The sequence below is a fragment of the Emydura macquarii genome, unplaced genomic scaffold (genome assembly GCF_026122565.2).
Source record: "Emydura macquarii macquarii isolate MOO-44397 ecotype Brisbane River unplaced genomic scaffold, CSIRO-AGI_Emac_v2 contig_2199, whole genome shotgun sequence".
Taxonomy (NCBI): domain Eukaryota; kingdom Metazoa; phylum Chordata; order Testudines; family Chelidae; genus Emydura; species Emydura macquarii.
The window spans coordinates 2,603,790-2,630,833 of NW_027132336.1; the positions used below are offsets into that span (position 1 = coordinate 2,603,790).

At 38.9% G+C, this 27,044-nt stretch overlaps 1 protein-coding gene across 5 annotated transcripts in view; it reads right to left on the reverse strand.

Annotated features, from left to right (window-relative positions):
* Positions 1-27,044, reverse strand: part of HTT (huntingtin) — a 199,443-nt gene that overhangs the window by 79,311 nt on the left and 93,088 nt on the right. For all 5 annotated transcript variants that reach the window (XR_010921863.1, XR_010921864.1, XM_067558891.1 and 2 more), the window contains 10 exons: positions 26,835-26,996; positions 24,200-24,255; positions 21,747-21,895; positions 20,415-20,551; positions 18,285-18,401; positions 11,000-11,122; positions 9,702-9,940; positions 8,105-8,247; positions 1,324-1,531; positions 413-554 (listed from right to left, as the gene is read on the reverse strand). Coding sequence is in view for 3 of the 5 variants with exons in the window: in XM_067558891.1 (XP_067414992.1) it covers positions 413-554; positions 1,324-1,531; positions 8,105-8,247; positions 9,702-9,940; positions 11,000-11,122; positions 18,285-18,401; positions 20,415-20,551; positions 21,747-21,895; positions 24,200-24,255; positions 26,835-26,996 (1,476 nt within the window). In the remaining 2 variants the exon portion in view is untranslated. The remainder of the gene's footprint in view (positions 1-412; positions 555-1,323; positions 1,532-8,104; positions 8,248-9,701; positions 9,941-10,999; positions 11,123-18,284; positions 18,402-20,414; positions 20,552-21,746; positions 21,896-24,199; positions 24,256-26,834; positions 26,997-27,044) is intronic.

A 27,044-nucleotide genomic window follows, 5' to 3' on the forward strand; every position in this document is an offset into this window, starting at 1 on the left:
AATTCAGTCGTAGAGGAGGGTCTAAACTTTTATAAGCTTCTCAGTCTGCTCATGAGATCACATATGTAAGAATACACCATTCACCATTGTTACTTATAAAGGATTTATTTGTGGACAATGAGGATTCAGTGCAGAGAGAATGCCTAAGATAATGCATGAGTATCTAAAATAATCACACTAATAAGATATATGCATAGAAAAGAAAAAAAGAGTAGCCACTTTCAAAAGTGGAATTTGATATATGAACAACTCATTCTATGTAGTTCCCCCGGAAGTAAATATGATTAATCTCTCTCACTTTTCCCTTATTGTGATCTACATTTAAAATAATCACACTGCACCTCAAAGATAAAGCACCCAAGTAAAACCCCCAAACCACTTACAAGCTTAACATTCACAGTTCTAAACTTACAACATAGTCACAAAAAAGAATGAGCGCTCCTCTTCGTACTATCTCTCGATTGCACATGCCGAATTTGGATTCTGAATCAAATTCATCACTGTCTTCAGATATCTGAGGGCTCAGCAACTTAGTACTGGAAAGACTGTGCCTCCTGTATGAAAAACATGTTTTATTGCTAATACTTCAGCCAAAGTAGATACTCAATTTCCATTTTAAAAGAACCCATTGTAAGCATTCCTCCGTATGAAACAGATCTCCTGCTTTGTCATTAGTTCTATAGTCTCTTGTGTGGTGTTGTGGATTACATCTCATCACCCCTCTTGTTCAGTATTTATTACAATATGTCTGATAGGAGTCTGCAAGGGGATATGGGCTATACAACCTTCCATACAATAATAAAACCTAGCACTTCTCTTCACATCCAGCTACGGTTGACTGAGCATCTAATCCACTGTCAGGCTGAGAAAGAGACCCAATCCAGATAAAAGGGAGGTGATGTTGGTAAATTGGGGGAAAGAACACGAAGAAGTGGCAGAAGTTTTATTAGCCCCCTTTACTGACACTATGTCCCACAGCTTGTTATTAAAATTCGTAATTTAACAGCAGCTTTCAGACAAAGTTGCCGCTAGGGCCAGGACCACTTTTTCTAATCTAGGTGTGACTATGTTTGAGGTCTTTTCTTTCAGATACAGATTTCACTACTGTCATCCACTGTCACTCAGAGTCTAGACAAAGCAATGCTTGTACTCTACCTTACTACCAGATACTATGTTTTAAGACCATTTGGAAACAGATCAGTTCAGAAGGGAGGATTTGTTATGCAACAGCTACAGATGTTTTTCCATAACTGTAGAAATTAAAAATCAGTATGATAGTCTAAATTACAGCATATCCACATTTCATATTAAAAACAGACTTACTTGGGTGTTTGATGCACCTCTGACCACCAGCTGTAGTTGGTGTAATTGACAAGAAGTAGGATTTGACACCAGAGGAGCACTAAAGCAGGATGTGTGGGAATCATGAACTGAACAAGACCACTCAGACTCTCAAGGGTATAAAAACTACCATCAGATCCATCTCCTGTGAAAAGCCTGGTGGCAGCAGCTGTAATTCTTCTGAACATCCCTGAAAACAACACACACACATTAAGGGGAATCATATGGTGTAGTTTGTACTCAGAATTTTAAAAAACCCTCATCAGTTACACAGCATTTAAAAAAAAATTAAACTGCTTCATTCACAACAAAGCTACCTAACATTCAGCATTCATGTGAGGTAGATAAATTATATTATCCCCATTTACAGATGGGGATATAGGAGCAGAGGGGTTAAATGACTTATCCAGGGGGAATCAATGACAATGCTGGGATTAAACTGAGTACTTCTTAGCTCTCAGCCTCAGATTCAATCCTCTAGACCTCTGAGTCCAAAAATGTAACATTAATATACTAAAATAATTAAAGCATACTACCAATGCACAGCTTAGTTAAGTCACATGTATCAATATTTTATTCTTCGTACAAATAGAGCTGAAGTTGTTGCATTATTGGCCATGATAGATTATTTGTAGTGAGGTAGTGCCCAGAGACTTCAATCAAAATCAGAATCTTATTGTGTTAGGTACTATACTTACAAAGGAAGATAGAATGTAGGCTTCCTTAGGGTAGGGACTAATAAGTGGGATATTTGTAGACTTCTCTGCTTATATAGCTATTGAGGGTGCTCCTCAAGCTATACTTATACTACAAGAGCTACAGCAGCACAGAGGAAGTGTTGCAGCTATGCCGCTGTAGCATTGTAGCACAGATACTCCCTACAGCAATAGAAGGAGGTTTTCCATTGCAGCAGGAAACCCAGACCCCGTTAGGTGATAGCTAGGTCGACAGAATTCTTCCACTCTTCCAGTCAATACCGGAGCTTAGGTCAGCTTAACTATTTCTCTCAGGCATGTGAATTTTTCATATCCTTGACTGATGTATCTAGATGGACCTGAGTTTCACATGTAAACATCAGATATATTCTGTTGTAACACAGCAGTAGCTAAATAACTTGGATGCAAAACTTTGCTCTGTACTCTGATTATCTGCAGGATGGAAGCAGTTGTGGCAGAGCTCTCCTTCTGAGACCTCTTGTCCTTTGGCTGGCACCTTTCGTCCCTTCTGCCACAAGTGGGAAAGGGGAATAAACAGAAGGAAGGAGGTCAGAGAACAGGTCTATTCATGTAACACATCCCTTTGGTACCCTTAAAAACAGAGACGAGTGGGGGGGGAGCAGGGAAACAGATTTCTTGCTGCTGCAGAATCAATTATAAATTCTAGAATAGCAATGGATAATGAAGGAGCTCTGCAGTGTTGCTCCGTTTGCATGGTCAGAACCAGAGCATCAGAGTGAAGCCGTAAGGGGCATACCCTAAGACCCAGTTGCAAAGGTCTCACAGGGGGAAGATATCCAAATCTAGAAATGCCTGTTGTACTTACATTTTATTAGAAATATCATCCCTAAACTACTACAAATCTGTTTTAGTTACTTGCATGTGCAGTAAGCATGCCATCTAGTGACTTGATATGGTGATGATGAACATAGCTATGTGCTTTCCTTTAATTAAAAGGTATCTACTTTAGCTTTGTCCTCTATTTATCCTAGCTATATAAAAACATACTGAAAGTGTGAAACTGTAGTCTCTTATTTTCCAGTAGTACCAATTATGTGTTAACAGATATACACAAAGAAAAATACAGTTCTGCACTCCAATAGAGCTCACATTCTGAACCAACAGAGCACAAAGGCTATGAAAAAGGGGTAAGGGAGATATACAGCCACACCATGATAATACACAATTTTGATAGTATGTTTTTATATTCCCAGACACAAACTACATTAAAATGCAGCTAAGTTAAGAGTATACATGTCATCAACTTAAGGGTAAAATAATTATAGGGGTGTCATAATTACACCAAAAACAAGCATTACAAACCTAGGAAATTCAGGGTTAATTTTAAACTTAAGGTAACTCCAAATCTATTGAGGCACAGCAGTGCATAGTTAAGGCATACAAACAATGTTCATACTGCCAGTAGTGGCAACATGCCATAAACACACAGTTATTAGTGCAGAATAGTGTTTGGGGTCCTAGATGAAACTGATTCTTAATATTAGGTATTAGATTTTTTCATTTTTCTCTCATGGAGTCAAAGCAGAATTAAGATTGCTTGGGAGCCTTATTTCCATTGAATGGCACTTCCATAATGTGAAATATAGCCATTAAGCAAAAGCTACATACATACACACTCTACACACCCTAATACTGTGTGTAAATATTCATGTATAGCTCCCACACAAAGGTTTGTAAACTCAAAGTTTAAAGTTAAGGTCGTTGGACTTCACATCACAATGCAAACCAAAAGGAAAGAAGCACTTAAGTTATTCAACAGTATCTACACTGTAGTCATCAGCTGCTATTTTCAGCCTCAAACATTCTGGCCCCCACATCACGTCTCTAAGTACAGCTGTAGGGGTTGCTGTCTTTGTGGTAGAGCTGCAAGACTCCAGATTCTGATGAGTCTGGGCAATGTGAGTATGGGTATTTTCAGGGGTGGAGGATAGAAAGTAGTGCAGAGGAGTGGAAGTCCACTCTGATGAAACTCCTCTAGCTCACTAGAATGGAGCACATGTCTAGAAAACAGGAGGTTTCAGAGAGGAGCTGCTCTCCAACTGGGGGTACAGGAAAGGATGGGTAGTGAGGGAAGAAATGAGGACAAAGGGGACACCCCTTGTTGTGGTTTGCCAGAAGGGAGTCTGGACTGATGGACTCAAAAGTCAAATAAGGACTAGTCTCCTCCATATACCCAAACAAGCAAAAGGAAAGGCTGGCTACAAACAGGGAGGATACAAATAAAAGGAAACTATAGGCACAGATTAGCAGTGGGTCAGGAAGCTGACTGGAGCAGCAAAGCTTCTAGCTGCCCGTTTCTGCTGCAAAGTCCAGTTTCTTGGACACAATGGGCAGCTCAGCTCCCTAGTTTCATAGGCTCCCACCCCACCAACACTCACTTCCCAAATCCATGTCCCATGTAGAAAAATAATTATTTTTCCCATTAGGTATATAATTGTTCAGTTTTTATGAATGTTTGTTTCAATTATTATTTTACTGATGAAAATGAATTATATATAAAGAAAAAATAGTTTTTTTAGTTGGAATAAGCAGTAAGGGAGTGGGAGAAGAGATAAAATTGCCCACTGGGGCCAAGGAATAGGTCTCTGTTATGGGACTAGGGAATGAGGGTCAGGAAATCAAGTGGGAGGGGCCTCTACTGCTTAGCACCATGCCCTATCACCAATCAGTGCTTCCCACCTGCATATCTCTGCAGTTGTGGCAGCTGAGCTCAAGTTTGGAGAACTTTCTCAGACCAAGATTTCCCTTCAGCACACCAAAAGAAGGATACCTTGCCTTGTAGCAGAGCGACAGCTAAGAGTCCCTGATAACAAAAGATTCAACTCAATCTCCCACTCACTTTCCTATCCTTTATCACCAACAGGAACTAGAACAGGGTAAACACTTGAAACTTAGGTCATTGGAGTCTGGGGTCTTGCAACTCTACCACAAAGACAGCAACCCCTGAAACACTGGTAAAGAGAAGCAGCTGACAATCCTTAGTAGCTCCACCCATTTTGGGGTTTTTTTTTTTAGTGGCCTACATCTCAGAAATTATCAGAATGTGCATGTTAAAAATGTGGAGTCTGTACGTAGTTTGTTTAGAGGAGTCGTCCTCCCCCCCCCCCCCCGAAAAAGAAAAAAGACTGTCAGAGCAATGTTTTCAAAAGAGGAGGCATTACACCACAGGCACGTCAATGAGAAGACAGTAGCCAATCACAGTAACTCATGAGGGTGCTTCATACATAAGGAGTGGCATGGAAGAGAGTGCTATCAGTACTTATGTATGATCTTCAATGTGGTTATCCTAACACAACATCTGAGAGGTAGAGAAGTACTATTACCCCATTTTACAGATGATTTAGTGACTTGTCCAAGGTCACACAGGACATCTGTGGCAAAACAGACACATCTGTGGCAAAACACCTCATTCTACCAAGTCCTAGCCAAGTACCCTAACCACTGCCGCCTCCTCTCTAGATACTTCTGTGGGAAAAGAGGATGAACAAAATTTGTTGAGCCTAGCTCCGGAGACAGACGTACACCTAAATGACGTCAGATGTGAAAGACTTAAAAACAAAGACAAGAACCTTGCTGGGGAAGTAGGAGCTAATGAAGAAATTCAAATAGGGTGGAAAGTGGGAAAAACATTCATGGAAAGGAAGGTTGAAAGGTTGAAAAGGAACTGGCATAAATCTCTCCTCAAGGAGGCAAAGAGATAGGTTGCTCAGTGTGATGATAGACAGAAGCAAAGCGTATTCAGGTCCCCCTAGTCTCATTGTTTCATACAAGGAAAATGATCTTCATGACTATTTTGTATGGATTGAAATTGCGCAACGTGGAAGCCAGGGAGGCCAGAGAGCAGGAAGAGGTTACAGTAATCAAGATGAGAGATAAGGACCTGGATGCAAGGTTTTTTTTGTTTTTTTGGGGGGGGGGCAGGAGGGGGGAGCAGATCTCACAGGTGTTTCAGAGCAAATGGCATAATTTGGCCACAGTGTGATGTGGAGGAGTCAAAGAAGATTTCCCCCAGTGACGAATGATGGTGACTAAATTTCCTACCAATTTTGATTGATTGTTTACATTGTGTGCACACCCTGGTTTGTTCATGCAGGCTGGGTTATTGGTATAACTACATAGTAGGATGGGATTTACTGAATATTTGAAGGGGAAAAACACTAAAACGAGGTGCTGAGAATAAGGTCAGGTAGGACCTGTTGATAATCAATTTGGAAGAGGTTGATGCTATGCTTAGATTTTCAAGACAGCTAGGAAATAGCTGCTGGTGAAGGAAAACACCAGGCTAGTGCAGAGGAAAAAGGTCTTTATGCTGGTCTTCCAAGGTATTAAAAGTTGCTTTAAAGAAAAGCAATGCCTCTTTCTGAAACAGATAGAAAAACATGTAACCAAAAGGGTTAAACATTGTAGGATTAAATTTACCCGACAGTTTCAAGCTCTCATGTCCAAAGCAGAGAGATTAGGCTTGCAATTTTAAATTCCACCATGAGAACATAAGCTAAATTCCAAGTTGTTTAATATCTTTGGATTCAGACATGTTCTCTACAGGCTTGTAAACTAAATTTGCCCCAACTAAATAGACAAGACAGGCAAAGGAATTGTGTACACCCTACAAATCTGTGTTCTACTATATTATTCACCACCTCCCCACATATTCTTACAAAAAAGACAAACAGGCTCTGAACAAGATGAGGAAGGCTCTGAAAGAATCACAGTGAACAGATGAACAGTGAACACAGGCTGAGTGACTGAGGGCAAAAACCTGAAAAGGCGTCAAGCTGTGAACCTAGACAAGGGAGGTCAAATGCCTGGATGAAAATCATTTAAAGATATTAAGACCTCAAATTGCCTGTGGAGATCATGATATAATGGGAATTCCAAGGAACTATCCTAACCCTTCAAATACAGTACTTAGCCCAGAGGAGGTAGAAGAGACAGATCCTTCTGACAAAGGGAAGAGGAGAGGTTTGAGGCTCTCAGTGCTAAAGGAGAAATTCTGGGGTGGAGGAGGTATATCCTCATCAGAAAATAAGGCAGACTGCAAACCAAAGGAGCAGAGTATGTGTAGCCCAGGTGGTAGATCCCAGGCCAACCCCAGAGGTGGGGATAAGAGACACATGGAGCATCTGTAGGTGGCTTAGGCTGGTTTGCGCTAGCTGGCAATGCACCAGAAGCGGCTCTGATGCTACTGCACTCCTGTTAGATCAGTCAAGAGACAGCATATGGAACAGCAGGCTGGTGGTAAAACAAAGGCCACACTAAGCAGAACCCAGCTTGCTATCGCTGCCAGGGGCCAGATACTGCAGGTTGAAAATCAGAAAGAAAAAGGAAGGTCCTAATAGCCAGAAATAAAAGAGAAAAAAATGGCAGAGAATGCAAAAAGGAGAAAGACTGCAGCTCCTAGTTATGGAGGCAGGAGACTGGGGCTAATAGAGCTAGGTATACTATTAAAGGGCCAGGGTTTGGGGTGTCTAAAAAAAGTAATACATAGGATTGCCCTTAAACATGACATGGGTGTAGCTAACTCTGTACTTGTTACAAGACTGGTGGATGTATTTTCATATAATAATGAAGGGCTGAATAAACCCTATCAGGATTTTGAACCTATAGTTGCAGAGTTTGTACTTCATTTAATACTGGAGACTTAGACCCTTACACTAACCTCATGATTTGGGGAAGGCGAGAGGAAATCCAACCCAAGAGTAATAGTGTGCATTCCACTTCTCAGCTGGAATTCTTTTGGATAGTTAAAGGACAATGTTTAATGAATAAAAGGTCATCAGTTATAGCCTGCTCTGGTAGAAGGGTAGAGTATGAAAACGGGCCTTGAAGCTATGTGTACAATAAAAAGCCTAAAAAGGAAAAGACGACATTGAGTTCTGACAGGGAAACAAACTTAGAGAAGGAAAGATCTTTCACATGCAGCCAATATCCTCAACCTAAACAGATTTAAAACTCATTAAACAACTGATTCAGAACTGAAAAGAACTCTTATCATACCACAACAGAACTCATTTTGAGATTATTACCTGATTTGAAGATATGTATTAAACACATAAGGAGCGTGCCCAACTCTTGGCAATAAAAAGTGTGCTGCTGTTCATTCATGTCCACTTTCAACTGTTTAGTAACAATGTCTTCCAAAAGAATGCCCACTAATTGTAATAAGAACCTAAAAAAATCCATAAAAAATAGTCAGGAAAATAAACACATCAGCTTGTTTCCTATCTGTCCCAAGCAAGGTTTTTACTATTGAATTAATAGATTTCAGCAGGCTGACCTGAACCAAATGCAATCCTGCTTAATAGTGCCTCAATTTAAAATTTTCTCCTTAAAGTTCCTTTCTTCCTCTACCCACAAGGAAAAATTTCAGCTCCATCTTTCAGATTCATTTTCTAATTTAAAAATTAATTAAAGCAGAGTATTTGCAGTGTGTTTGGTTTTGTTTTGTTTTTTCCTAAGAGGGAGGAGGGCGCAGGTCTCAGTTATTCAGAGCCTCATCCCCCCATAAAAATCACAGACGGTCACTGTTTCATTTCTCATCATCCTTGCACTCAACATGAATCAGACACCTAGAGCACAGCTCAACATGCTACCCTCCTAAGAGGCAACAAACAAAATGAGGGGCATCAAAACTAAGATGCTCACGACAGGTTTTCCAACCCACACAAAATTTTTCTCATTCACTACCACAGACATGAAAGACCCCAAAGCCTTCATAACAGAGACTCCCCTTTCTCTATCAGCTATACATGTTCCTAGCATATGGCATCATTGTTAACCAGAAGGTGGCCAAAGGAATAAAGTAAAGGCACCAAGAAAAGCTAAAAAACACAGCCAACAACCTGAATCAGACGAACAATCCATCCCACAACCATAATCACCCTTAGCAAGTCTCAGAACCAATAGGATTCCCAGTCCAAAAATGATGCCAAATCACAACAACTACCCCAAACGAAATGGATGATAAAAAGACCTTCTCATAAGGGTCTCAACCCTCACTCAGAGGGATAAAAATCTATCCTAATTCCTTCCCCCTGCAATAGTAGGGTATTTCCAACCCAATCACATGTAAAATCTCTCTTGAGTTACTTTGCGTAAGTCTCTCACCTAGAGGGCTCTAGGTTACAAAATATCCTTATAAAAAGGAAGCTGTTCTTCCCCTTCCACGTTCTTCATCGTTTCATAAACACAGGAGGGGAAGTCACCTAACACATCCCACCCATTTGTCACTGAGGAAACGATGTAGAGTTTGGGCTAAGGTAAGGGAGAAGAAAGTCAATTCCCACAATTCTGGTCCTACAGAAGTCAGTGGTATTTTTAACACTAACTTCAGTGCGGTTAGGATTTCACCCCAATAGGTGTCTCACCTCATCTGGGGAAAAGGAATCAAAACAGCCAAAAATTCTTGAACAAAAATACGCACTTCCATCCTACGTAATGTATCCAACAGCATTCCAGCCCCCTTTATCCCTCAATCTTACATCCAAACTTAAATCCACCCCATATCCATTTCAGGTAACATCCAGATAAATATAAATGTTATGTTTCCATATCAGTTGTCACATTCTTTTAATAAGTCACCAAAAGTTATACAAAAATCTGAAGATTCAGAAGACAACATACCTAGAAAATGTCTCTTCAGGCAGGTATTTAGCCTGTTTCAGCTCAATTTTTTCTTCAGGTGTAGGTATGTTATTCTCCCCATCCCTTAGCCTGTTAATTGTTTGACATGACATTAAGTAAGGGGAGAAAGAAAGCTCTTGAATGCGAGATAGAACTATATCTTCTGTTGACTGTGAAATCAGAACCCTAAGGATAGCTAGGATTCCAGATATCCATAACTGAACAGTGCTCACTGATGCCTAAAAAAACCAGAAAAATGCAGCAGATTAAGAGACTGACAACTACAGTAATGTAATGGAGAACTAACAACATACAGTTACAAACACCAGAGTTACGAATTGACCAGTCATCACACCCCTCATTTGGAACCGAAGTACATAATCAAGCAGCAGCAGAGACAAAAAAAATACCCTACAGGACTGTGTTAAACAAACTACTAAATAAAAGGGAAAGTTTAAAAAAGATTTGGCAAGGTAAGGAAACTATTTCTGTGCATGTTTCATTTAAATTAAGCATTTTTCTTCTGCATAGTAAAGTTTCAAAGCTGTCAATGTTCAGTTGTAATCTTTTGAAAGAACCACCAGAACGTTTTGTTCAGAGAGTTAAGAACAACCTCCAATCCTGAAGTGTTCATAACTGAGGTTCTACTGTATTAGATGTTTGTTCAAAAAAGTGAACATATGAGGTAAACTTTCCTACCTTCTCTTCTGCCGCTATCATGGTTCCCAAGAGCTGAATGTGGATGACAGCTCGTGGTAATCATCTTGGCTTTGAGAGCACTCAGTGCTGTGTGATCTGGGGAGTGGGTACTTCTGCAATACTTTGTGAATAAAATTCTCACAAAAAACCTCCACACTTCCCGAAAATGAAATATTAGGGGATCTTGCATTGGTACACCTTAACATTTCAATTAAAAAATTATTTAAAATTTTGCATGAGAAAAGTAGATTTACCTATTCCAAAATCTTATGGAATTTCTCCTACACCAGGAGGCTGCCCATCAAATTACTGGTAAAATGATCCAAACACAAACTAATCCTCCTAGTGAGTTCCTCCCTATACCGGAACATGTTGCCAAACTAACTTCAACAGGATTTGGGAATAAAAATATACGTGTTGCAAAGGATTAAGAGAATACCCACTACTGTTTTGCCATGTATGAAAATACTGAATTGCTCCCCCACCCCCAGCTCCGACTCTCACACACAGAGTGAAGGATAATCACAAATTTATATGATATAGCCACAAATGCCTTAAAGGCCAAACAGGTAGTGTAGTCTCCTAAATTGGTCACTTACCATTGTACTGGGAGTAACAAACATACTCCTTAAAAGCATGTCCACAGGGCGAAGGGATGAAGGAGCCAAAATTTCAAATAAAGTGTTCAATACTCCCAGAGCTTCATGGGAATCTATATGCATCTGTTTAAAAGAAAGCAACAACATTTTACATTCACCATTGACCACAACAGAAAAAAAACAAAGAACACTTTTGTATCTTATTTTTAGTATGATGCTTGTGTGTTTTTGTGCAATAAGGTGCACTATAGTTGCATAACCAAGAGAAATGAGAAAACCCATAAGAGATTAATGTTAAAAGCAGATGCGGCTATTGCTATGCAGAACATGAGACTTAAAGAAAGCTTAAAAAAACTATAACAAAGTTTAATGTACATATTTTTTCATATTATATAAAGTCTTTGGTCAACAACTAACCAAAATTTAATTTTTTTGGTTTGGCTCCATCTAAAAACAAATGTGCACATTGGAAGGCATGCTCTAAAAGGGACAGCAACTTGAAACCTGAGTTGGAAATCATTTCAGGTAGTATGCCTGCCCCCAAGTGTTAATTTTGTAGTTTTACTACCCCTTTTAAATTTTTTAAAAATACCTCTCCCATTTGCTGTGAAAAAACCCATCAAAAAAGGGGAAAAAGTGATACTGACTATAAACAAAAGATGTCAAATGCATAAAATAAATTAACTAGAAAAAATAAAAGAGATTGGGGGAGATTTTTCCTCCACCATCTCTGACAGTGATCTCAGGTATTATAATAAGTAAAAAATGGTTTTAGACAGAAGAGAAATTTTTTCAGTTAATTAGGTCCCTTCACAATTCTAACATTCATACCGTCTATCCTCAATCTTACAAAATACTCTAAGGTATATAGTGGAGCTAATATTAAAGTGGTGATCTAGTGTTTGGGGATAAAAGGGAAGTCTAACAAAGTGTGCAAATTTTCAGTATGCACACAGTAAATGGACGGTACTTACCTGCATCTGGAAGTTCTTTAAGATGAGTGGTCCCTATCAGTATTCCCAGGCATGGTGCACATGTGTGCCATGCGTCCCCATCTGTAAATTCTAACAAACAGTGTCTGTTGGCCTGCACATGCGCAGTAGTTCTCCTCTTGCTCCTGACCAAAGGCATAAGAGGCAGTGGAGGCCAAATACCCTTCCAGTGCCTCTCCTTACCACAAGTACAAAAAAAGATACGAAGCAGAGGGGATGGAGAGACGGTAGTGGAATACAGATAGGGACCACACATCTTGAAGCACTTCCAGTTAGAATTAAATAACCTTCATTTCTTCTTCGAGTGCTGGTCTCTGTGTGTATTCCACACGTAGTGATTGACAAGCAGTACTCAGACTGTAGAGGGGTGTGAGGATGTCAACAGCAAAGATACCTGAAACACTTCAGTTCTCTTTGCAGCAGAGGACTGAACTAGTGCATAATGTTTTGTGAATGGAGCTCCAGGTAGCTACTCTGCATATGCCCAGTATCAATGTTTACTGAAGGGATCCTGCAGAAGCAGCGTGTGGTCTGCTCAAGTGCGCCCTCTACCCTGCCAGGTGGAGGGATTGCATTAATTGGTAGCACACAATGATGCACCCAGAAATCCATTTAGCATTTTTGAGACGATATAGTGTGTCCTCAACTTTTCAGCTATGATGACAAATAGCCTTGGTGATTTTCTGATAGGTTTGGTCCTTTGCAGGTGGAATGCTCAAGCACATCTCATACCAAGGGAATGAACTCTTCTCTCTTCAGTAGTGGCATGGGGTTTCGGGAAGGAAACAAATACGCAGATAATTTGGTTGACATGAGATTCAGAAATAATCTTGGGGATGAATTTAGGATGGAGGTGAAGAGAATAATAGTATATGGTGGGTCTGCCATGAGGGCTGCCATCTTGCTCACCCTTCTGGCCGAAGCATATTGCCAAGAGTTCAAATGGTGTTCTGGTGAGTGCTAACAGGGTGAGATTGAGGTCCCATTGCCTTGTAGGTTTGATCACTGGTGGAAAAACCCTGACCAGGCCTTTCATGAATCTCACTGTTTGGTGAGTGAAAATGGAACATCCATCTACTGGAGGAAGGACGGCACTGATTGCAGTAAGCTAATAGAAAGTTCTGAGTTTTTCTAAAGACAGGAGATAGTCTAAAACAACTAGACTATCTGCAATGCTTGGAGAAGGCCGATCATGCTGAGTCCAAATAGAGAAATGTCTCCATTTAGCTAGGTAGCAGGTTATAGTTGAATCTTTCCTACTTTGAGAAAGAATAGCTTGGATAGGTGCTGAACAAGAACATTTTAATTCTGATGCCCATCCAAACACCAGCCATGAAGTGGAATGGGTCTGGATTGGGGTGTTTGATTCTTTCACCTTCCTGATTTAGGAGATCCGGGAAGGGGCAGATCCTGATAGGAGGGCAGATAGATATTCTCTGAAGTTGCAGGAACCAAAACTGTCCAGGCAAGTTGGGTAATAGGAGAATGACTCTTGCTCTGTCATGATGAATCTTTTTCAAGACCTGTGGTAGCAGGGGAATGGGAGGAAAGGCACATCTGAGTTTGTCCATCCATGACAATATGGGAGCCGTGCCCCATAACTTATCGGCAGCAGTACAAGGGAAGTTTTCTGTTCATTTGAAATTCAAAGAGTTCCCTTGAGGTGTTCCCCAGAGCGAATATCTCACTCAGGACAGAGCTGTGTATCTTCCACTTGTGATCTGCACAGAAGCTTCTGCTCAGGTCGCATGATAAAGAGTTTTGAGCACCCAGAAAGTACACGGCTTGGATGGTGACGCAGTTTCTGATGCAACAGTTCCAAAAACTTACTGCTTCTAAACAGAGGGGACGAGCTCTTGCTTCGTCCAGTTTATATAAAAGACTGTAGCAATGCTGTATGACATTACTTGGATATGCACTGAATGTATAAGCACAAGAAAAAGTCGTGCATACCCTCAGCTCCAATAGAATGAAAAGAAATCTATCCTGGCAAATAGTGTCCGCATAAGTGCACAAAGCCAGATGGACTAGAAAAGAAAGGCACACCTTGAGCATAGCACAGATTACTCGCAGTCCAAGGACTATCAGCTTACTTATTAACTGAAATCTTTCCATGGGGAGGAAAGCTCTTACTGAAACAGAGTTGAGTGTCACCCAATCAAGTTTAGAGTCTGTGTGGATGACAAAATGAACTTTTCTCTGTTCATGCAGACACCCTGGGCTGCTAGAAGATGGAGCAGGAACAAAGTCACTGAAGCAACCCACCAGGAATCAAATCGTTGAGATATGGTGTAACCCTGATATCTCATTTGGGCTGCCACCACAAACAAAACCTTCATGAATAGTCTGAACGCTGTTGATAGTCCAAAGGGAAGGACTCTAAACTGGAAGTCTTCCTAACCAACTTGAAACCAACTGCTGTGGGATGCATGAAAACAAACATGAAAATAAGCATCCTTAGTACACTGAGAGCTGTGAACATATCCCCACCAGTAGGGAGAAGACTATCAATGCCAGTGTAACCATCCTGAATGTCGACTTTTGAATAAAGATGTTTAGTTGTCGACGGTCAAGAACGAGTCTTAGTCCCACAAAAAGACAGAGGATTAAGAAATAAGGGGAATGGAACACGCTCCCTTGATACCGAGGTGACGCTCCTTCTCTTGTTGAAGGATCACCTAGTGAGAGTGGTTTCTGAAGATAGACCAGGAAGGGTGTATGTGGGGAGGGAGCATGAGAAACCTGGAATATTCTTGATGGATAATTTCTATGACCCAACTGTATGTTGTGACAGAGCGCCAGTTGTGAGCAAAAAGTGAAAGATGGTCCCCAGAGACGGGGGGGTGGGGCAGAAGTGGGTGGCATCAATAGTGATGGCTGGATCTTGACAAAAGCATCAAAAGTAGCCCTGAGCAAGTGGCTGGAAATGGACAGAGATCATGATAAACAGAGGGTGCTGAAAATTGAGACCTTTCAACCCTCTGAAGCAGAGTCTCTTCTGAATACTGGTGGTATGATCTGTAGAGGGGGTGGCCTTGGCCTATACACCTGCCTCTGGTGTTTTCTCCTGGGGATTTGGGACAGTAAAGTTGACCTTGAGTCTTCCAACAAGTATAGGGACTTATCCATTTTCTCATTAAACAAATATGACTTGTCAAAAGATAGATCCAGACCTCCCCGAGTAGCCCCAAAGAATGAAGCCAAGACTCTTGCCTCATAACTATGCCACTGGCCAAGACACTTGATGCTGTGTCCCCTGCATCCACTGATTGAGGGGAAATCTTAGACACTAACTTCTGCTCCTCTATGAAGGACTCAAATTGGGCTCTGTCCTCAGAGGGAAGCTTGTCTTTCAAGTCAGCACCCCTGGAGTAACCATTAAAATCATACTTCACTAACAAGGTGTGACACCCTGCACCCCCATGTTCACCCTTACAGTGTAATCATGTACTGTTTAATGCAAAACATGTCACGTAAGATGTTTTTGGAATACTCGTGATGTACTGAGTATTATTGTTGGAGTAATATGTTTGTTGCAATGTTATCATCTCTTTGGTTATGAGGCTCCCCTGTGTAATATTCCCAAAGATGTGTCCTCATGGCTTGAAACATATCCAGGCAAAACTCTCCAGAAGCAGAGGGGCAGTTCACACCTCATTAAGACATGTATAGAACAAACCCAGCTCAGCATTCCAAGAATAAAGGACTGACTTGGGTATCTACGGGGGATTGTCTGGAATGAGCCATCCCTTCCTGGGGCAGCTTGAAATCGTGGAGATAATGCTCACTGACTCAGGACATGGATGAATCCATGTCAGGACACTGTTTGTCACCTGACCTGGGGGGGAGGTAAGGAGGGCAAAGCCCAGAGGAGAGAAGGAACATTTAAAAGAGGAGAGACACTTGCCATGCTCTCTCTCTTCCACCTCCATCTACAAACACCACGAGGCAACTGAATTGCTGACTGAAGGGGAGAGCCTGGTTGAATGAAAACCAGCCAGCCAGTGGTGAGAAACGTCTTAGTCTAAGGTTGCTGAAAGTGTTAAGCTTAGTTTAGACTGTGTTTTCCTTTGGTTTTCTCTTGATCAAATCTAACTTACTACCTTTTGACTTATGATCACTTAAAATCCTTCTGTAGTTAATAAATATTAGTTTGTTGTACCTAAAAGCAGTGCATTTGGTTTGAAGCGTGTGGAAGACTTCATGGGGAACAACAAGGCTGGTGCATATCAATTTTTTGTTAAATTGACAAACATATGAGCTTGCACTGTTAGAGGGCATCACTCAACATTGTAAAACAGAGATTCCAAGGGCTACATTTGGGATTGGGGGGTATTGCCTGTGTCTATTCTGTTGTATAATCCAAAGAGAGGTTGACCAGAAGCATTCAGTTAGGAGCAACTTTCTTGCTGGTGGCTGTGCGTGGACACACCAGAAGTGGGGGTTCTCACAGCAGAGCTGGGTAAGACGGGCTCTAAGAGTAAGGGATTGGGATGACACAGCAATACACCAGCCCAGATTGCACTAGAGGAACATCGCACAAGGCCTGACAGTTAGCAATACAAAATTGCAAGTTTGTAGGGGAAGACCCTTTTTCCTCCAAGAGGTTCAACCTCTTTAAGCCCTTGCTAGCTGTGGTGGTCTTGGGAGGTTGCGACCATGATCTCTCCATGGCTGCTTGTACCACCAAGGAGTTTTGAGCTGGATGTGAGAAAAGAAATGTAGCCCCTTTGGTGTGGATGAAATAGCGCCTCTCTTAGGTATGGAGGCATAGGAGGCTAGGGGATGCATTACCGCTATAGCTGGCTCCATGATGGCCTCATTACCAGGGAGCACCACTTTGCTTGGACTTGTAAATGGTAGAATATCCACGAGCCAGTTTGGGAATCCCAAACCACCTCCAATGATATACCAATATGCATCTCAACCAAGCAGTTGAGACAGTGTTGGTGACTGTCGCTATGAGAGAAGGAGTGAGAGCAGGAAATGCCTTATTGATTCCCTGAGCATAGTCCCATGCCACTAGGAGGGAGTCTCCAGCATGTAGAAAGAACTTGCTACACTATACTATAAAACTAATAATACTGATATAAAACTATTTACAATATCCATTTACAGGCCATTAAAGAGAAAATCTAAAGAAATCTGGACACAGGGATTCTGACTCAGGTTATGCAGTGGTGAGGAGGAACTGAAGAAGTGTCAGCCCACACTGCCTATTATGCCGTCGGTCTGGAGCACAAGAACTACTGCGCCTGTACAGACCAAAAGACACTGCATGTTAGAATTTCCAGGCTCAGATTCATAGCACAAATGTGCACCCACATGTGGAATACAGATAGAGACCAGCACTTGAAGAAGAAACTGAGCTTCATATGTTGGCCACCTTCAGTTTGCAGATCTTACCTTTGGCTACAAACTTACAAGCAGCTCACAGGGTCTCCAACACTGTAAATTACTATGCAAAAATGGATTTCAATGGGTCTCCACATAAAAGCTGGGATCTGCCTAAATGGAGTAATGTGCAATAAGGTTCAGAAAAGGCCAATTTTGCCTGTGAACCAGGTCCTGACAACACTTACTTCTCCCATATTCAGCTATATCACAAGATTTACATACGTGCAATTTTGTCAGACTAAGTTATTTAATAGAGAAAACTAAGACACCTAAAAATGTGCCTTTAAAACATTTAAAACAACATTAACAGGGCATTACAGATGACAAAATCAGTTTCAAGTAAACAAATTTCATTACATTTTTTATTTTGTTCATTAAAATAGGTTGTAAAATAAGGACACTAAACAACTATTATATTGTATGATTATAATGCCAAAGAACGATGACATTCTGTATGTAAGGAAGAAAAAATATTTGGTAAAATTTAGTAAGTGTGATGGGCTGAATTAGCAATAGGACATAACTATGGTCATGACTCAGAGCAGTTATATACTTATTAACTTTAAACTGAGATATATTACAAGACACTACAAATAGTTTCTATCTACAAAATTAGTCTTTTGTGGGTTTTTTAAAATTATTTAAAATTTACATTAATCTATAAATACATATGAAATTATACAGAAATTCTTCATTATCAGCTCCATTAAGAATGAATGGGATGCCATATCTCGAACACTATACTCATAAACAGTCTTTCATATATATAAACCTATTTTAGTAGAATAGTTTCCAGTATTTTATATTTACTTGCAGACTTGTAAGGCAGAATATTGCTTTCATGTAATAAAAGCAAAACTGAGACAAAGATAAAATCAATAAAGTCAGATACTAACCTGTTGTTTTGCTAGCATTGGGAGAATTATATCTGCTATCTGCCGGGATAATCTTTTCCATTTGTCTTCATTCTCTTTGTGACACTGTTGCAGTACAAGGATGAACATCTCCAGAACCTGAAGAAAATATCCAAACCCCCCCACAAAAAAAAAAGAAAAAAAAAAAAACCACACACCCTGCACTTTAGAAAATGGCATAGTAGTAAATAGTACAGTTAAATAGTACAGTTGGGGAAGGAAACAGCTATTAAAAGTATAATTTTTCCCCAAACCAAAAAGTTATGCCAGGTGTTTCACACAGATGATTTAGGATCATCTCAAATTATCAATACATACTATTCTCCTGCTTCATCTGGCCTTTCACGTAACAGAGCGAGAGAGACAGTATTCCTATTCTACTCCACTTAGATAACATTTTTACACATACAAGAAATAAAACTAAGTAAATCCAAGAGAAGAAATGAAATATAGGTCTGTGAACAATAATAAAAAAATCAATTTGAGGCTAGAATTTATAAAAAGAACAAGTTTTTCCCTCATTTATTATGAGCAAAAAATCTGAAATTTCCCAGATATTTTTTACATAAATAAAAGCAAAATTTTCTGTGCTTTTTAATGCCAAAATTTACAAGTGATTAGTCCAACAGTGGAAAGAACAGAGCATGCGATGAAATGCCTGCGGAGTGGAAAGAAAAGCAAAACATGGATGGTTGGCAAGTAAAAGTCTTCGTATATATCAGAAGGGTATCTGCGTTTGCTGCTTTCTTAATGAAAGGAAGAATGGAAATGGGACACACACTAAAACCCTGATCTTGCAAGCTGTTCTATATGAGTGGAACTCTGAACTCATTCCAAGTCAATGAAGTTCTGCATAGATGCAGGGTATATGCCTGTGTAGAGAAGTTTGCGAGATCAGGTCCTAATATTGGCTATTCCAGTAATTTATCCAGATCTCTGCTAGAAATTCCTCTACTCTAAATAGCACTAAAGTTAAAAATAACCTTTATGTGAAGACATGGTTTAATGTCAGATGTCAGAACATATTATGTGAATACATAGTTTAATGTCATGTCAAAAAATGCATCCAATGCTATTTTATGATAATTATGTAAAACTATAAATTCACTGTGAATCTATAAAATTTTAGTTGCAGAAATTAATTTCAGTCTGAACTTTGACACATAACATCCACATTTCTAGCAAATCCTATTTTTGAACTACATTTGCCAAAATAGTTGCCTTTTCAATTATACTAAAAAAGGTACACTCCTTACATTAATAGACAGGAAAACAGCATTCCACAACTGGATAAAGTTCAATTAAAAAAAAAAGTACCACACTTATGTTAAATGTCTGGAATAAGATCACTTCTTTCACAAGCACCTTTACGCTTTTTTCCTCTGTCACCTCATATGCCTGGAAGATCTTCCCTGTACTTATCCATACAACCTCTACACTGTTCTCCAACAAATCCTTCTTCAAGACCTATCTTAACAGTGAGGTTATTGGTAAAATGGCATCCTACACTGTCTAGATGAATAATCATACATTACTATTTGGTTTTTTACTTGTCTGTAGTTCTATCTTACCAAAAATAAATGACGAGAAATCTAGTTGTTTCCATAAAAAGCTTGTTACCAAGTATTCCTACGATTATTACACATCCTCTCACCCTTATTCCTTCTACTGTTAGTTACACCCACTTCTTACATCTTGTCGTAAATTAAACTAACTCTTCAGGACACTACTGTTTCACTAAATATTCGTACAGTCCCTGGCACTATACGAATCTGATTCAAGCCTTTCAGTGCTACTTTAATATAGATAAATAAATGAAGGTCAATACACTTTGCAATATATATAAAATCTCTGCCCTATTACATAAATGAATGTAACAAAGAATGCTTTTATTGCTTGCTGTGGAATATTTGAGTTTGTACTCTTATGCCTACCAGTTATAGAAAGGGCCAGAAATTTTTATCCTGCACATCAGGAAAGCTCTCAGAACAAAGTCTGACTAATCAGGATTTGTTCAGAGGGATGAATATCACCGGCAACGTTTTAAGTGGGGCCAGACTAATTCACATTCCAAGACATACACAGGAACACTAATCTGTACATTTATCTCACCTGATGATACTGGATAAGTCTTAGTAGCATTGACACCACCACCTCTTTTTGTGTTTCCAGTTCTTTTCCAGCATCAGCTTTATTTGTTCCTCGTAATACAAATAGATCATGGACAATGGGTTGCAGAGCTGGTATAGCTAAAATCAAGATGTTTATATTTCAATATTAAATGCAAGTTATTTCTGAATAGTACAGAAAGGTTCTAGCTCCCAGCTATTTTACTACTGAAAATTAGCACTTAAACTACAACGTTCTGTGAATGCTCGCAGAAAAGTCATTCCCACATCTCTTGTTCCTTCATCCCTGTTAAAGCAGAGTCTAACACACACATAGATACAATTGATCATTACCACTTTAGGATAATACACATTTTAGAAAGGCATGCCTTTCTCAGTACAATCTATGCATCTCTTTCATCAACAGTCCTAGAATAAAGAAAGGCTTCCAATGTTCTTTTTCCAAAAGGAAGGTAAATAAAACTAGTATCAAAATAGATTCAACAAAACCTTTCAAAAATACAGCTGTGTTCACCTATTATTCAAATAACTAACAAGCTTTCATTAATACAATTTGTTGTGAATAAATATTGTTTAGCCACCTTTTTTTATTTTACTAAATAAAATATTTATTTTACTAAAGATCCTCTGCACATTACAAGCAAAAATTGTCACAAATGTAGCATAAAATTAATTGTTTTGATTGTTATATGTACAGACATGCAATATTTAACTACTCTGCTTAGAATATTTTTAAATTAGAAATCAGACATTTAGATCAGATTCTGAGTCTGCTTTTTTCTGTGCTTGCACCATATTGTATAAAGGTAGCAGAAGGATGTAGTGTTACCAAGTTAAAAATCTATTCAACAATACCTGGAACAAACAGGTAACTGCAAATTTAAAGCAGTCTATTTTTGTCATACCAATTTTTAAGTCAAACATTTTATGAGAAAGCAAGGGACAGAAAACACTGGTTAGAACCAGGCAGACAGTATGCAACCTTACATAAACAGCTCAGCTCATAAACATACTCAGTTTATAGCATGTCTTCTACTCAAATTACCTAATTGCTCTGAACAAAAATAGCCAATTATACATAACTGTGACAGTAGTGTTAGTGGGATAAATAATATTTTCTGCAGGGAGTAGGTTCATAACTTTGAATTTGGTTTAATATGTGAAAAATGTAGTTTGAAAAAATATCAGAAGAAAACCATACAAGGGTTTTCTGGGCTGATCAGCATGAGCCCAGCATTTCTTAGCACAGCACTGCATATTCTTTCTAGTATATTGCAAACTGTTAGTAATTTAACTGCTATAGTTATTAAGTTACCATGCGTAACAGCTTTCCTTCCACTGGCCATGATACCATCACACAGCTGAATAATCTTAGGAATTCCAATTATCTGTTTGGAGTGATATCGCTCATAAGACAATAATACCAGGAAGAAAAATATATTAGGAATAATTGCCTCAGATTCCCTGTAACAAAAGAAAAATGTCAATAAACACTACCTTCCCTTTATTAAACATACCGGTCAGCTCTATTCAATAGAATAACAATCTACTATGTTTCATGGAAAATTCATGAACATACTCTTCTATTTCTGTATATTATTTCAGTCATTTCTATGCCCCATTTTTAACTACTAGATCTTGTTTAAAAGTTATGTTTATTGAATTTCTCAATACTAGCTCAGTTACTAAAATATTTGTTCATATGAACTTGAACTAGTGCAAAACAAGGATTGCAACACAAAAAAGAATAATACCACTAGCCTCATTATGAAGGATTTATTACATGAAAACAAGATCTGTTCAAATGGATGTAAAGATTAAGCAGCAGAAACACTGAAACACCCATTCACTGCAGTGAGTATTGTGTTGCTCAAGATCATGTTTATATAAACATCAAGTGTGGTGGGTACTTTACAAAGCAGCAGAAAGGCATAGACAGTGCTCCAAGGAGTTTATAACCTGATAGCCAGCATGTTGATGAAGACTGGAGGATGAGATACAACACAAAGCAAGCAAAGTGAAGTTTCTACCATAATTCCACTTAGTTGTGATTTTTATTTTAAGATTCGTTTAGTGGTTATTACTTATTTTGTTAACAATTGATTGAGACTCAGACTGGCCAGAAGGGAGAGGTTAGAAGGGAGGACTGGATTTTGTAGGTTTTGTTTTAAGAAATGTGTTTTAAGGAAAGATTTCAAGGAAAAGATGGAGATACCATACTTTTAGGTGGGGATTAAGCAGATGAATTAAGAAACTGAACCAGCTTGCATGTAGTGTCCCTATTAAAAACAAAGGAAGGAAAAAAATAGCTAAAAATTGTGTGTAACTAGAATGTGAAAATTGCAATGTAACACAATAGTAGATATTCAAAATTAGTGTTAATTAGTTACAAATGAGAGCAAGTTACCATTTTAAAAAAAGTTCTCTTAAATATAATTAAAGAATAAAAAAGGGGAAGTTACAATCTTCACGGACCGTTTAACAAAACGGAATAAGACCTGGATTACAGGATACTATATGATAAAAGCTGATGGCTTTTCAAATCTGCAGGGCTTAAAAACAAACTGGTTACTATTAATTTAACCACCCTGCTTAGAACAATAATTATCACCCCCTGTCTATTATCCATGCAGACAGTGAGCTCCATTCCTAATCTATATCAAACTGGAACTCCTGCTGAACAATCTCAAGGGAATGGCAGTTCGGGAGCAAAGCATCATTTGGAGACAACAGTGATATTTTTAAAACTATGAAAAGTAATGGCAATAAGCAACAGAACATGCATTACTATGCTAAGAGAGGGCGCTTTGGATGCATCCAGTCTTCAGGCACCAAAACAGTGCACAAATAGCCTAGTAATACATGCCTTGGAGTGGCATACTGCTGTTAAAGCATGCCCCATTTATTTCTAATTGCTTTTTAAAAATGAATTAGGGAGTTCAAAGCACAAAAATAGTTCCTAATGTAATGATTCCTTACTTACGGTCTTCTCTCTACTATTTTGAATATATTTGCTAGTTTTAATGTTTATTAAAATCTGCCTTTTTAAAGCTTCTCTAGACTAGAGATATCCCCTACTCCCTTCCTTCCTACTTCCCCTTTCAGAAGCAGTATGTGGCTCAAGAACATACTCAGCTCTCGTTTTCCACTATAAATCTGAACAGGACTCCCAATATTATTTTTTCAATATAAAATTAATGCTAGGTGACTGCTCTGCCAAAATCTGTCAATAAAGGATTTTCACTACCAGAATACATGGATCCAGGGGCTCCCCCAAACTACAGTTTCCCCCTAAAATCTCCCAAAGAGAGAGAGTTTCACAAGACAGGAGTAGTACAAATTAATACAGATTAGGACTGCATTTCTTGCACTTTGCTCACCAGCCCCTCCGATTACAGTGCCCAAACCCCTTGAAGATGCTCCCACGGGATTAGGGAATGGGAAACATGATCTAGGATAGAACTCTCCTCCTTTCGTGGACAAAGACTACTCTCTGGATGGATGGAAAAGAAAATGTGGGGCCTTAAAGCTATCAGAACTAATCACAGCAAGTTTCTGGAAAAGAGACATAATAGGAGAAGTGGGACAAGGGGATAGTTCAAAGCTACTAGTTATTTCCCTTGAGATCCTTTCCCCTCTGTTAAAATAAACATTCCAAAGAAACAGTGAATTCAACAAGAGATATTAATCCAAACTCTTCGATTGACTTGTGCAATTATATCCCATAATCCTATTACAGAAGAAAAGATTTTAAATATTTGATGTTACCTGAACTGTCCCACTTCAATGTATTCAAACTGCTTTAGCACAAATCCAATAAACACCTACAACAGGATAAAAATAATTAAGAACTGTACACATTCAGAGTAACAATGTTGTCAATATTTATTTCATATCTAGAACTAAACTCACAGCTGAAGATTTAAAAGTACATCTATGGGTAAACAGATGAAAAGCACTAATTACCATAGCCTGCTTTAAGACATTCTGAAGAGTGTCCTATGGCACTACATGAATGCTTAGAAGAGAATTTCAGTATGAGGTGCAACTTTACAGTTTACATACATTTATATCACATTTCAGCTGACAGCATTATATATTTCATACAAAAATCTAGCATTCATGAAGTGTTATGGTTGTGAAATCATGAGCTTAAATTAGGAAATGCAGATTTACTATTGAAACCTCACACTTAACTCTGATCCCTTGCACTTATGCATTAAAATAAAGGTTTTTCTTCATATATAAATTTACAGATAATTCCAGCTGGTCATATATAACAAGTTATGTATAACCTTAAATATAGTATATTTCAGTACAGCATTAAGAGTCTTCAGGCCTGGCTTCATGTTTAAAACTTACTATATACAGATATTTTAATACTGATTATATATAGATATCACATAGGCTTTTTCTGTGGATACTGCTGTACAAATATAAGCATTATCTTTTGCCTTGGAGTTAAAAATTTTTTAGTACTCGTCAGCCACAGACTCAGACTTTAAGGCCAGAAGGAACAATCATGACCATCTAATCTGACTTCCTGCACATTGCAGGCCACAGAATCTATCCCACCCACTCTTGTAATAAACCCATAAACTCAGGCTGAGTTAGTGACTTCCTCAAATCATGATTTAAAGACTAAGTTAGAGAATCCACCATTTACTCTAGTTCAAACCAGCAAGTGACCTATGCCCCATGCTCCAGAGGAAGGCAAAAACCCCTAAGGTCACTGCCAATCTGACCTGAGAGAAAATTCCTTCCCAAACCAAATATGGCAATCTTTTTCCAACACCCACCAGCCAGCCACCTGGGAAAGAATTCACTGTAGTAATTCAGAAGCCTGCCCATCTGGCGTCCCATCTCCAGCCGTAGGAGATATTTTGCTACTAACAGTTGCAGATGGACCACATGCCATTGTAGGTAATCTCACCATACCATCCCCTCTATGAAGTTATCAAGCTCAGTCTTGAAACCAGTTAGGTTATTTTTGCCAGGCTTAGTTTTTTTGCCATGTAACCATGCTACAGTACTTACTAATAGCCATAATATTTCAAGTCTAAGCTCCTTAGGACAGCCTCCCCTATGAACCATTCAGTACCAAGAACATCTATGCTTTAATTTACACAGAAAAATTAATTTGATAAGATTATGTTAAAAGACCATGAAGGTTGCAAAGCAAAGAACTCAAAATCAACAAATGCCAAAATGCATGTTGTCATTTATCCTTAGCTCAGCCCAACCGTACTCCTATTATGCGCTACAGCAAAATACATGATCATGTAATATTAATTTGTTTTTCATTATTTATCATTTGTAGTAAGTTACCATAGAGCCTAGGAGCCCCAGTCATGGAACAGGACTCCAACTTGCATCCTGTGCTCCTCAGCACAGGGCCCATGTCACCCTGTCCCCAGCACTAGGCCCTATCTGGGTGCTACTGCAACCCACTGCACTAGGAGAAGCCTGGTGGGAACCCCTGACCACAAGATGGGCAACGTCCCCCCAGGCAAACCCCTATTGCCCTGATCTGAGCTCTACCATGCCCTACTTCTCTGTACAAGGCACCCAGGTTGAGCTCCAAAGACATTAGAAAGTTTGAAGTATACTTTGAAAACTGAAAATCTCCTTGCAACACTGAAAGGGGAAAATTCTGCACCTTTACACCAATGAGAATCCAGAATAATTTTATTTCCAAAGGATCCCTACTTATTCAGTGTACAAACTGAATGGTGATTAATGACTGCTAGTGAGTATAAAACTTGCAGATTCAGGCCCAGAGATCCCCATTAAGTGTGCTTAGGAGAAAATTCTCAAATTGATAATTTATGTAAATAGCAGCCAACCCTAACCTGCAATTTAATCTGTTCTCACAATGTCACTTGTTGGGAATATAAATTAAGATGTCTATCATCTTTGTCTACTTTGATTAAGTAGTAATCAGAGTAATTTTGACAAACAAACCCATCTTTTCTCTACCTGTAATTGTAACATATTCCTGTTTAGTAATCTTCATTGTAATAAAATTGTTTGGCAGCGTAACAGGCTGCTACATATCCAAATGAAATTTTTGGATTTTTGAAAATTTAGAAATTATTTCTAAATGAATGGTTGTGGCTTTAAACATTCACATTCAACTTTAAACACATGCTACACAGTGCATGAGAACAAAAAAATATAAACCTAACTAGAAAATTGATCATGAACTTCATATCCATGCAGCGTGAAAAACAGTTTCTGTAATTTCAGTTTTAAAACACAGTTCTTATCTATGGCGTGATTACTATGACAAGAAAGGTAATTATTTTTACAAAAAATATTGTAGCTTGGCAGTGTCCCTCTAAGAACTAGAGTTCACTAACCTGCTATAAACTGACCAAAATGAGAAGGCAATGTGACTAACCTGATCCGAATCTAGAAGACAGTAGTTAACCCGTAGCTGAACCAGTTGTGCTAGGAGATCTAAAACCTGCCTCTGTAGTTGTACCGAAGTTGTGGTAGTGTATTGCTTTAGAGCTTTAATAACCAGGGGTTCAAACAAGCGAATGTGATTGTGAATAGCATTCTGTGAAAAAGAAAAAACAATTTAAAGCCACATATTGTCTATTGTCTT